Raw genomic sequence first — 14,107 nt, forward strand, 5'->3', positions numbered from 1 at the left:
CAGATACAGGAAGTAGCTTGAAAGAAGACTTACAGCTGCTGCTCGGATTTAGTTACCATATGTCTTTATTGCTACATATTGCAGTTTTAATGGATAATATTCCATTATCATATATATATATATATATATATATATATATATATATATATATGTATTAGAAATGACAAAAAAAAATTTAGTGGAGGGAATTGTGAAACTTTATTTTTCTGTAAAGCACAAAGAAGTATGTCTTGTAACTAATTGGGTTCCTAGCCATCATTTCATAATCTCTGGAACCCTTAGGTCATACTACCACTATGGCTGTCCTAAGGACCTGAAGTTGGAATTATGCAGGGATCTGATATGAGTGGGCAGAATTGAATGGTCTTTATAGTTTAGTCCAGTGTCCCTGAAGCATATCTCAGATATTCTAGGCCTAAAGTCCCACCTCGTATGCATAAGCATGCTGATAAAAGAGGTTTGATGAACATTGTTTAAAAAAATACAAAACACACTTAAGTTTTTAGGAGAGTGAAAAGGAATTGAGATGGTAGTGACTGATTGGTTAGAGAAAAAGTTATAAATAGGAAACCGTTATTTGCATAAGTATTTTTCTTGATCCAATTAGTTCAGTTGAAATACAGCTTGTACCAGCACCTCATTAAGTAGTATCTTAGCTGCTCTTGACTATTATTTTTATCCTTCATTCCTGTGCAGTGTTTTTAAATATTTCAATCAGCTTTTAACAAAATTTTCCTTGTTATTTCAGTTGCCAAAGCTATTTGATGGATGTTACTTCTATTTTGGGGGAACCTTCAAACATCACCCAAAGGACAACCTTATTAAGCTTGTCACTGCAGCAGGGGGCCAGATCCTCAGTAGAAAACCTAAGCCAGACAGTGATGTGACTCAAACCATCAATACAGTTGCGTACCATGCCAAGCCCGATTCTGATCAGCGCTTCTGCACACAGTATATCATCTATGAGGATTTATCTAATTATCGCCCAGAAAAGGTTCGTCAGGGCAAAGTTTGGATGGCTCCTTCAAGCTGGTTTATAGACTGTGTGATGTCCTTTGAGTTGCTTCCTCTTGACAGCTGAATATCATACCAGATGAACATTTCAAATTGAAGTTGCACAGTTGTGTGAACCTAGCACAATCTTTGATCACTCACATTTTTACAAATAGGTAGAGTCATTCACATTGTTATTATTACTACTACTACTACTACTATTTTTTTTTTAGTTTAAAAAAAAAAAAAAGGTGCCAGATTAGGAATTCACACTCTGTGTTTAGCATTTAGATGCTGGGACCACTTTTAAAGAATTTTTCTTTCTGTACCTAGGATTATAGCTCAGTAGTAGAGCATTTGCCTACTGTGCACAAGGCCCTGGATTTGATTCCCTACCATTGAAAAAAACTTTTTTTTTTCTTTTTAAGATGCCTGTTTTTGATTCATCATGTGCTGTACTCTATCAGCTATCAAAGATTAATGAGAGGCTATGATAACTGTTGGTTAAATCTGTAAATGATATCATCATACTCTCAATTTTTTAATATTCTTTGATGTAAAAAGTCCACACCTGACATCAGCAAAAATTACTTTCCATCCTTTATTAAGCAGAATATTGTCAAATGATTTTTTTCTGCATTTAAAAGAGAGTACCTGGTCTAAATATGCCATCATAGGTGTTAAATCCTCCTATCTGCAATTGTCTTCATTTTATATTGTGTGTATTTAGTTTCTTATAATTTTCTTGAATATCTGTTTCCTAATTTTTATCCCTTTTTAAATCTTATATATTCATCAGGAAATCATGCTTTGAACCATGGCAGCATTGTTTTTTTGGTAGTGAAAATCAATGTTAAACCTGTTGTACATATTGTTAAGTATCACTTTGTAACTGTTTATCTGTTATCTGTATCTATTGTCTATGTGTATATAGAGTATTTTCTCTGACATATTTTAGTGTCAGCATTCCTTAGAAGGTGCCACCAATCCACAAAATTGTCAGTCAGATGTCATTACCTTAAATTAGAAGTAGGTTTTTTTTTTTTTCTTGGTAGACCTTGCTAGGTATTGCTAAAATAATTTTTTGTGTTTTGTTGTTGTTTTTATTTTTGTTCTGCGGGGCTGAGAATTGAACCCAGGGCCTTGAGCATGCTAGGCAAGTGCTTTAACACTGAGATACACCCCCAGCCCAGTCTAAATAAAAATTTTAGGTTGGCATGTAGGGTAAAAGTTGGAGATTATTTGATTTAGAATGGATTTTTTTCCCCCAAGTAATACGAAAGGGCATAGCATTAAATGTATAGGTAAGCATGAGAAGGTATTGGCTCCCGATACCAAAACAGTCTATTTTGCATAGTGGTCAGGGTTAGGGCCAACCTGGGGAGCTTGCTTTATGTAGTCTGAATATTCTCATTGTACATCAACAGGAATAGAATACATAATTTTAAAACATTTTTTAAGAAGCAGAATTTTTGCCTGTTATGGGGACATACACCTATAATCCCAGCTATTCAGGATGCTGAGGCAGTAGGATCTCAAGTGCCAGCCTAGCCTGGGTAATTTAGTGAGACCCTGTCTCAAAAGAAAAAGGAGAAGAAACAGGATTCTTTATGAAAACTTTCTTAGAAATTGAATGTACTTAAAATATTACAGGCTTGGAGAAGGAGATGCTATGAGACTGCCACTTTGGTCTCTCACAAGCCAAAGAGAACAGTTTGATAACATTGGAATAGAATATTCCTAATTTTTAAATACTGAGAATCTATGAGGCTAATCAACATTTGAGACTCACTTATTTGAAACTTGGAGATTCTGCTGATAATTTGAAGATACATTTTACGTCAGTTCCTTTTTTGACATATTACTTTTTTCATGTCAACACATGTGTTAGGTGAACAAAAATAATATTTTTCTGACCCTGACATTACAGGGTGAATTAGCTCTGAAGCTCTCTCTCTCTACGGCCATTAATGTGTTTGTTCCACATTTCATTCTGATGGAGAATGATGAACATCATTGCACCAAATGAATCTGAGGAGTTGGATAATGTCTGGCCTAAATAATTTATAACTCTGGGATTCGGTTGTCATTTTTGATTTATAACTTATTTTAAGTCACTTTCTGTTGCTTATGATCCTAGGTCACATTCCCAGACAGGTTTGTATCTGTTCCTCGCATCTGAATTCCTTTTTTGTGAAAACACTTTGGAGTTTCCTGCTCACATTCCTTCATTCATTTTCTAGGTTTATTCTCCCTCTCTGCTTTCTTTCTCCTCCTCTAATAAGTAATATTTTTGGTTTCTTTAAATATTTATCTTGACAGCAGTTGGTTTATGTTAAGCTCTTGAAACCTGGAGTTATTGTGTAGATATACTTGTAATTATTTTCATTTTTCAATCATATGTAAGCTTCCTTTTTATTTACCAAAAATCATTAAAGTTATTTGTGTTTCCATGTGTGTATGTCTTCTGTAAAGTGATTTATTCTGCACTATTGAAGACTGAGACTCAACGTGACTTGTGAGGAAATCTTTCAGCTTCTTGAACGTTAATACTTTTTAAGTAATTTTACTTTTTAAGTGAAGTATATTAGATCCTTCATTATGTTAAATAAATTATTCTGAGTAGAGTGTAACTGATGGTTTGGAATCTTCAAGAGCACCAGTCACACAGCCGTTTCTTCCTGGTTCCATTGGAGTCATTTGACCTCTCACCTTGTCTGCCAAGGCTTCCTGCACGTGCATTCTGCCTACTTGTGTCGCTTTTCCTCTTCCCCTGACCACCGCAGCTTTGTAATTATTCATCTGTCTCTACAAATGCTTTATCATATCTAATTGGTAATTCTTTTCTTCTGACTTGCTAAAATAATGGAAACCAGATAGGAAGCATATTAGAGTTATGACAAAAATAATATGAGGGTGTAGTGATGGACCTGAGCTAGATACTTGAATTTTTATAGACACATCTTGCCATTTATTTCATCTGTCTCAACTTCTTCTGACCCTGTTTTGTGAATTAAATAGTTACGTGACCTCTGCATAGATGAAGATTATGTTATTTCCTGTGGGAATAAGACTCAGGAGTAGGCAGGTGGGTCGGGGTAGAAAAAGAGATAATTTATGTTTTAAAGGATCATGAAACTCATTATAGTCACAAATGTCTATTCTGTTTCCTAACCAGAAGAAACTAAAATGACAAGAAATAATGCTCATTTAATAACTAAGAGCCACTAGTTTTTTGAAGTTAGGCTAAAATACAAATTATAAACTTAATGTCTGAGCCTGTCTATCAACCTCTTTCAAAGATATGTGCATCAGACTACCTTTTGAGTGAAGATAGAGCAGTTGCTCAGTTGAGAGCTAAGTCTGTCTAGTATGTTTGGCTAATTAAGCTGCGTGCTCCCTTGTGAATTAGGAATTGGCCATTATTTACTTCCTAAGGTATGAGGTGTACTTTTTGGTACCTGAGAATTTCTAAATGATGATGCTGGTAAGGTGGGAAAAAAAGCCCTGGGTTATTCTGACTTTGACTTGGCTTCAATGATTAACTACTAACGTCCAGCTTCTGAGGTGGGGGTTTCCTACACAGGCTTTTAAGTCTGTCAGACCTGTGTTTATCATCTCTTTTCTAGTTTATCTAACTTGGGTCTAAAGTTATAAAGTGGAAGATATACTGTCCTGTATGCTGAGCACATCCAAGGCACTTGCAGGATCACCCTTCAGGACCTCTGAGACTAGGACAGTTTATAAATGTCGCTAGAAGCAGCTCATGATGTCTGGTTGGCTTCTGTCTCTGATGTCTTTTCATCCATCTGTGCTATTGTAGCCTTCTGTAGCCTCCTCTGCCCATTCAGCTCAAATTCTGTTTAGCTTTTATGCCCTGAACATATTTACTGTGGACACCAAGATGGCTTAGGCCTCCGTACTTGAGTAATGTACCTTAGGAAGCCCTGTAATAACTTTTGTCAGCATAGTCACAAACCCATTCTGCCACCTCAGCTTGAGCCCTTATTATGATGGATGCCCTTGGGGTGACTTGACTTTATACTTCACTCTAAAAGTAAATAAAGCAGGCTGATTTATTTATTTATTTTCCTACTTTTGGTTTATAATTTGTGAGACTTGCATTTTCACTCAATACTAATTTATCAAAAACCACTCCCCATTTGCCTACTGCCTAAAATAATGTGGCCAAACCCATGTCCAGGGATCATAAACTAATAGTTTTGTGTGGCCTTCATAGTATTAAAAAACACTGAACACCATTGACAGGGCACAGATACTCCATGCCACAGTCCCAACCACTCCTTACTCTCTCCATTCCATTTATTTATTTAATTAAATATTGTGTTAACCCACAACTCAGTAATAACAACAATTAACATTCTTGTCTTTTTTTAAAAAAGTATTTATACAGTCAGCTCTCAGTATCTTTGGGGATTTGTTTTAAGATCCCCTTGAAAACAAAAATGTATAGATGTCCAAGTATCTTACAGAAAATGGCATAGTCAGGTGGAGAGTCACTTGAGCTCATGAATTTGAGACCAACCTGGGCAAGGCCCTGTTTCCAAAAACAAAAGAACAGATGTGGTGGCATGTACCTATAATCCTGGTGACTAGAGGCTGAGGCAAGAGGATTGCAAGTTTGAGGCCAGTCTCAGCAAATTAGTAGGTCCTGTCTCAAAAAGGCTGGCAACAAGCACTTAGTTATCTCCAATACTGGAAAAAAGAAGAGCATAGTATTTGCATTTAACTTGTGCATACTCTCCCATATACTGTACCCATCTCTAGATTAATACAATACCCAGTACAATGGCAATGGTTGTCACACCGTCTTGTTTAGGCATAATGATGGGAAAAAGTCTGCATGTTCAGTACAGATGGATTCTTTTATTCTGTGTATTTTACATCCATGATTGAATCTGTGGGTACAGAATTCATGAATATGGAGGACTAATCATATAGCTTTTATAACTAAGAGATTAAAACTTTATTTTGGGGGGTGGGGGGTAGTACTGGGAATTGAACTCAGAGGCACTTGACCACTGAGCCACTGCCCGACCCTGTTTTGTATTTTGAGTCAGGGTCTCACTGAGTTACTTAGTACCTTGCTTTTGCTGAGGCTGGCCTTGAACTCATGATCCTCCTGCTTCAGCCTCCCAAGCCACTAAGATGACAGGTATGTTCCACCATGTCCGGCTACATTTTTATTTTCTGTATTTTATCATGTAATTAAACATAATTTTCAAATAATTGAATAGTATGTTATCAAAAGAATGTATCTTAATTTATTTAACCAAGTCCTTGCTATTGAATATTTGGATTATTTCCTTTATAGTAAATCTGTATAGAACATCTATATAATAAGTTTTAAATGTTAACCAAAGTCAGCATCTGTCATTTGTGCAGAATGCAGTGTACGTGCTACACATTTTAAGACCTATAATTATGTTTAAAATATAAAAATTAGAAAATGAGCCTTAATTGATTGCCATGATCTTCATGAGTTGATGAGACTACCTGGAAGCTTCAGAACACCAGAGCCCTTATGGATTAGAAACTAATCAGAAAGAAGAAAAGAAATCATCTTCTTTGGTAGTGACCTGCAAATCAATCTGCCCCTGAGGGGCTTTTGTGTTAAGATGAGAATCTAGGCCTAAAAACCCTCAGTGACTTGCCCAAGGTTGGGCTGCTCACTAATGCCAGGGCCTGTGTTAAATACAGGTTTCTCTTCCCTTTGCCACACGACCTCCAAGAGGATATTGGGTTTTGTTTTGTTGGTGGTGCTATGACTTGAACCCAGGGCCTCATGCATGCAAGGAAAGCTATATCTCCAGCCCCATATTGGGTCTTTAAAAGCATTTGCAATCAAGTGAGTCTGTGATCCAATGTCCACTTGCATGAACTTAGGCCTGGGACAGTAAGAAGTGGAGATAGTATTCCATATTTTCTGTAAATTCATCTCAATTTCAATAAACATTAAAAACACTGTACTTTGATTATGAGAAAAAAACTAGAACTTTAAAAAAAACTTTTTAAAAAACTGATGATTTATCAGCTAGAATTTATTTACCATCACTAAACTAAGCCATGTTTGAAAACTCAATTTTTAGGTTTTTGTGTGTGTTGCTTTCCTCTGCAACTCACAGGAAGTACAGAATACACTCCATTCAATTACTGTGACTCAGCAGCATGTCTCACATGGGAGGCCATGCTCCCTAGTTGTGGGTAGAAGGCACAGTGAACTGTTTTAGTCAGCTTTTCTACTTATATTACTAAAAGACCTGACAAGAACAATCAGAGGAGGGAAAGTTTAATTTGTGGATCACAGTTTCAGCTGTCTCAGTCCATATATGACCAACCCCATTCTTTGGGGACAGAGGTGAGGCAGAACATCATGGTGGAAGAGCGTGGGGGAAGAAAGATACAGCACCAAGAAGCAGAGACTAAGCTCAGCTAACAAAATATGTACCCCAAAGGCGTGTCCCCAATGACCTACCTCCTCCAGCCCCATCCTACCTGCCTACAGTTAATCATAATCAGGGAATGAATGCACTTATTTGGGACAAAATCATTTCACCTCTAATCTTTCTTGCATTGTCTTACACAGGAGCTTTTGGGGGACACCACATATTTAAACCATAACACACAAAACTCTCAAAAGCTAAGAGGATGCAGAGAAGGATATGGTTTGAAAACTTCTCCTGGTGAGCTTAATGCCTGTTCTTAACCATAATTGCAAGACACTTCCATTTATTGTTGGAATTACCTGTGAAATGGTTGCACCATTTAGAAATTACATTTCAGATTCTAGCATTGGTTGCAATGCAAAATGTGTGTGTATTCGGCTAAATATAACCACATATTATGTATTCAACGCATCTAATTCCCCAAGACATATCTAAAGTGAAGATATATGGAATTTGCTGTACAATGTGATAATATGCCTTAACGTCATTACTGTTCTTATTTTAATAATCATTTCCCCTTTTATGTGAGTGCTGAAATTTTGACACCTTGTGGTAAATTCAGATTATTTTTCTGGCTGTGGAAGTAATGATTATCATGTTTGATGTTTAATTTATATTAAAAGAGTTCATAAATTCTGAAAAGTAAATGAAGTCTATGGAGATAATTTTTTTTTCTGTTGACCTTTCCTTTGCAGATAGGTGACAGCATAAAGAGCAAGCAGTTGACTTTTTCAGTAAGTGTCCTCTTATTTAAAGTGCCATGTAGAGATTCATGTGTCATTTTACATATGCATTTTATCCTTTAAAAAAAGACAGACCTGGTTTTACATTTATAAAAGGAACTTGAATAAGAGTCTGATAATGATGCACTGAGTAATTTGTACATTGATTCATTGAATATTTATCAAGAACCTCCTATTGGGTATCATCAGACTTACATAAGACATGGCCACAGTCCTCAATGGATTAACTACACTCCAATAGGTGCTATTTGGGGTAAAGCACGTCCCAGTTAACCAGCCAGGAGGAATGCCTTGTAAGAGACCTGCACACTGGTGGGTCAGGACACCCTTAGCAGTCTACCTTGCTGTACCTGATGCACTTGCTAAAAGAACCAACAGGTGATTGTTCTGGACATAATCAGGTATTTTAGGAAAGGTACCTAAGATTTAATTTAAAAATAGGTAAATTAATATTCACCATAATATGGGCTAAACATTTTTTTCTCTTGAATGATACTTGTTTTTGCAGAAAAGAATGACATTTTATCAATATTTTATTAGAGATTTTTTTCCTCCAATTAGGAATTCAAGTCAGAAATGGGAACTGCAGCTTGCTGAAACCATAAATTTAAAATGAGGGTTTTTTTTTTTTTTTTTTTTGCTATTCATGTTTAATTTGCTAAGTTAGCAAATTTAATTTGATGATAATTTAAACAGTAGTTAAATCTATCCAGGTTTATTTCATCTACTTTTAAAAAATGCATCTTTTTAATATTCGTACCAATTTTCTATGAATTCAGATATAGTTGTTAGAAGGGAAGGGTTTTTTTAATGTCAGAATAGCTTTAAAATGGATTGTTGGCATTTAAAAATTATTATGTAATAAAGTAATTTGTGTACATGTTTTGAAAGTCCAATAATGCTTACAGATTTAAACTTAAAAATGTGTCTCTGGGGCTGGGGATGTGGTTGAAGTGGTAGCGCGCTCGCCTAGCATGCGTGAGGCACTGGGTCCGATTCTCAGCACCACCTAATAATAAAATAAATATATTAAAAAATGTATCTCTTATACCTCTCATAACCTGAGCCCAGAAACAACCACTTTGTACAATTTTAATAGTCTGTTTTGGTATTTACCCTCTGCCACCGTCTGGCTGGGCGAAATAAGCGGGGGGCGAGTGACAAGGAACTTGTGAAGGTTGATAGAGCAGGAGCGGGAGCCGCTTTATTGCAGGACAGCAGAGGTATATATACTTGACTAATTACACACAGCTTATCTTAATTAACATAAACTAGATACAGCAGTCAACCAATAAGGAATCCTCATCATCTTAATGATTACACACAGCTTAACTTAATTGACATAATCTACACACAGCAGTCAGTCATTAAGGAATCTCTATCATCTTAATGGCTCGCTGGCATTACTTCTCAAACCACTCCTCTTGGCAAAGTGCCAGGTGCCATCTTGTCTGTGGCTCTCAACAACCCTCTACATAGTGAGTATGTCTGTATTACATTTTCTTGTTTCATTCGTTTTAGATGTCTATTGATTCCTTATTGTGGTGGATGGTTTGGGCACTCTAAAATTCCTTCTCTGTCTTCCCGTCTTAATGATAAGTAATTCAAATCTCTTTTCAGAGTTTTCATCATTATTACTATGGGTATATATGGAAATATATATTGTTCTTTCAGGTTTGTGATAATTGCATTTATTTCTTGTAAACCTTTGTTTTTCTTGAATTTTTAAATCTGCATTTCAATGTTTGAATGTATATCTAAATCTTCCTTTATTAATTCTGACATCTCTATAAAAAGTCTCATTATTTTTAGCAAAACAAATCTTTTAAAATAATAGATTGTTTTCAGTTTTTCCTTGGACATATCCATTCTGAAGCCCTCCATTTTCTCTCCCATGTGGACTGGCTGCCTGTGAGATCTGTTGCCTACTTTCCTCCTGGGACTCCCCTTTCCCAGACCCTGGGAATCAATTCCTTCTCTTCTCTATTGGATTTCTTGTTTTCTACTTTACATCTGTATTTTGTTGGAGTTTATTTTCTAGTAGCTCATGAGAAAGAATATAATCAGTAAATATTTATGTGAAAAAGGTTTTCATTCTGTCATCACATCTGTTTGACTTTACATAATTCTGAGGGGCAATTACTTTTTCTCACAGTAGGGTTTTATAGGATGAATCACCTCTTCCTATCTGTGTTCCCCCACCCAATGCTGGCACTTGGGTTTGACTTTACTGCCATCATTTATTTTTATCCACTGGATGTCGAGGATTACATTATGTTGCTTATTATTTTATTATAGTACAGTTTTCAGACAGAAAAAGTGGCAGTAGAGGAACAGTGTCTTTAATGTTCATACTCATTCTTTTGAAAATCAGAAATTTTTACCTTTTTTAGGTCTTTAATGGTTACTTCTGCCGTTTGGAAATAATTGGCATAGACTTATTTAAAATAACATTTGACTAAATAAGGCAAGTTAGGTATATGGGGCTTGGGACAATTTGCTAACAAATCTTAGCAAACATTTGGGCCTTTGAATGATGGTTGTAAATGACTGAAATATCCCCTGCCTAGTAAAGGTCAGTGATTATAGGGCTGGGGATGTGGCTCAAGCTGTAGCGCGCTCGCCTGGCATGCGCAGGGCGCTGGGTTCGATCCTCAGTACCACATAAAAATAAAATAAAGATATTGTGTCCACTGAAAACTAAAAAATAAATATTAAAAAATTCTCTCTCTCTCTCTCTCTTAAAAAAGAAAAGAAAAGGTCAGTGATTATATCAGTCGTATTCTTCATACAAAATATCAATATGTTTATAGTAATCTTTTTAGTAGCATGCCTTTTTTCTGATGTGGTACCTTCCTTGAGCTAATATTACTCGGTTGAGATTTATAAATTTTGTAATTATAACTCAAAAGTTAAGGAGGCACTCACAGAAAATCTGATCAAATGCAAATGTAAGTCATTTAGGTGTAAGAGATGAAGGGTTTTTTTTAAAAGCATAAAAGGAGAAAATTTTCAGTTAATGATGACACAAAAAGATAAGTCAATCAGGGTAGATGACCAGCTGGACATTTTGGAAAATGGATTATCAAGTAGAAAGCTAACTAACCCACTAGAGGGGAAAAAGAAGAAGGAGGAACAAAAAAAAAATTGAAGTATGTATAACTGCTAGTCTTTAATTTCTCAAGAATTGGCAAACAAGCCATTTCTCTTTACCGCAAGATAAACTTGTGGTTTCGTGGTTTTCATCTGTAAAAAATATATATATATATATATAGCCATTCAAATTTCATTATATGTGCACATTGTGGGAGTTATGAGCAATAAACCAATTAGCCTATTTTAGGTCTTAAATAATCTGTAGAAATATCATATTTAAGCCAGTCACTGTGGTGCAGGCCTGTAATCTCAATGGTTTAGGAGGCAGAGGCACAAAATCATGAGTTCAAAGCGCCAGCCTCAGCAAAAGCAAAGTGCTAAGTAACTAAGTCAGACCCTGTCTCTAACTAACATGCAAAATAGGGCTGAGGATGTGGTTCAGTGGTTGAGTGCCCCTGAGTTCAATTCCCAATACCCCACACCCCCCAAAAAGAAATATATTTAGGTGGTAATCTATGGGGAATACTATAAATATTATATTATGATTTTTGAAAGAAAGGAATCCATAGAGCATAAAGGAGGAATTCAAGGATGCAAATGTCCTTGATGGGATCATTCTGACCAAAATTGTCAGGCTGTGCTTTGTGTCAGGAAAAAATGAATTAAACTCTTGATCCTGAGCCATTTCCTTCTCTTGTTTTGAAACTTTTCCAAAATTTTATTCCTTTATAAATCATTGCCATTTGTAGGTGAACATCAAGATCACTAAAAATAGCATACTGCTTCAGTTCTCATCTTGTTTAAAATGTTATCTCACATGTAAGCTAAAAGGCTACACAATTGGAGCACCAACTTTTATCTCCTTTGATTATTGGATTTTCTTTTGTTCTCCATCTTGTACTGGGGTGTTTTCTTCTTGCTAATTCAGTCACTAGGTATTTTAAATGGGGTCTTCCCTAATAGAAAGGGTTTTGCCTTCATGCCTGTCCTTACATATTGAATAGGAGGCTGATTGCATTGTCCTGGGCTTACTGTTGTTTTCTGCTTCTGCTAGGCTTCCATTCACACTAATACCACCACTCCCTTGCTCTCCTCTTTCTTTTTTTTTTTTTTTTAAACCCTTGTTGACTGTTCAGTGGCAGTCAATTCTGAGCTTATATTCTCTCAACTATTTTCAGCTTTTTCATCCCAGAGGAAAAAAGGGTTCCACAAGATTCTTGGAATTGCCTTCAGAAGTTAACCTACTTCCATGAATGGAACATTACTACTTCTTTTTTTCACTTGCCTTTTAAATTATTAGATTCCTTTCTTCTCTCCCTCACTTCTCCCTAGAATTTGACTTCAACATTCACTCAGAACTGCTCTCAAAAGTTTTACCAAAATTTTTATTTTTAGGTGAGAATCAGTGGCCCTTGGCTCTGTGATCAAGTTGGTATAAGCTTCTTAAAGCAAGGACTGTGGAGTAATTATAGCAGTGGATGTTTTCCCCACAGGGTGCCTGCTGGGATCAGATATTGTTATGGTTTGGGTCTGGAAAGTCCCCTAAAGGCTTATGTATTGAAATCTTGGTCTTCAAGGTGGCAATGTTCTGAGATGTGATTTTGAGGAAGTGATTGAATCACGAGGGCTCTGACTTTATCAATGGATTAATCTGTTGAGGGGTTCATAATCTGATGGCATTACTGGGAGGTGGTGGAAACTGTAGGTACTGAGATATGGTTGGAGGAAGAGGGTCACTGGGGACATTTCCAGGAAGGGTATTTCTTGTTTTTGACCTCTTTCTCTTATTCCTGGCTGCCATGAAGTGAGCAACTTTCCTCCACTACACCTGTCTGCCTTGATTTTTGCTTTACTTCAGGCCCAAAGCAATGGAACTAGTCAGCTATGGACTGAATCTTCTAAAACCAAAAGCCAGAATAAATCTTTCCTTCTTTAAGTTATTCCTATCAGTGACATAAAGCTGACTAACACCAATACTGTTTTCATTGTTATATATGATAGTAATTCTCACAACTTTCACTTCCTTCTTTTGTCCTATTTTAAAGATGAGAAAACAGACTCAAGTACTTGACAAAAGTCACACAGGGTCGTGCCAAGAGATGACTCAATAGCCCAAACTATGAACTACCACCTTCATTATCCACACATTTCTGAACCTAGATGTGGTTATCAAAGAGTCTTTGATGCACAGAATAGGCCCCTGAGCTCACTGGCACAAGGTCTCAAGAGTCTGAAAGGCAGTAAAACAGGCATAGAGGTTAATGATGGGCAAAATTTAGGTTAGAAATATTAACTTGAAAGATCATGGCAAGCAACTTCATTTCTGTGCGAGGGGAAAATGATGCCTTGAAGGGCCCTAAAGATTAAATGGAACCTATAAAGTGTGTGGCATAAAGAGATCAATAAATAACATGGTATCTGTTTAAGGAGTAGATCAGTCACATGGATCTAAAAGATAGTGGCCAAACCAGACAGGGAATTATTTTTTTATTATGTAACCTGAAGTCCAATGACAAGTGGTCCAAGGCTGGTCCAGTGGCTCTGCTTCTTTACTTTTCATTATTGTTACAGGGTAACACTAAACACTGTTACAAGAGTCCCACTAAAATTCTGTCACTTCTGTATTTTAGACTTAAGGAGGAGAGGGCTAAAGAGCCCACCGACTCTGCAGTCACACCTCAAAGCTGCTTCCTATGTCTATTGGCCAGAAAGTCACATGGTCATTCCATCTGCAAAGTGTTGACTCTAGTTCATAACCCACTTGAATCAAAGTGTGAAATATGATATGTCAAGAACTATGTAATGTTT

At 36.4% G+C, this 14,107-nt stretch overlaps 1 protein-coding gene across 1 annotated transcript in view; it reads left to right on the top strand.

Annotated features, from left to right (window-relative positions):
• Window positions 1–3,450, top strand: part of Bard1 (BRCA1 associated RING domain 1) — a 69,001-nt gene extending 65,551 nt beyond the window's left edge. The window contains exon 11 of the mRNA XM_027941904.2: window positions 749–3,450. Within this exon, the coding sequence (XP_027797705.1) occupies window positions 749–1,081 (333 nt within the window). The 3' untranslated portion in view covers window positions 1,082–3,450. The remainder of the gene's footprint in view (window positions 1–748) is intronic.
• Window positions 3,451–14,107: the final 10,657 nt, after the last annotated feature.

Source organism: Marmota flaviventris, chromosome 11, assembly GCF_047511675.1.
Source record: "Marmota flaviventris isolate mMarFla1 chromosome 11, mMarFla1.hap1, whole genome shotgun sequence".
NCBI lineage: Eukaryota > Metazoa > Chordata > Mammalia > Rodentia > Sciuridae > Marmota > Marmota flaviventris.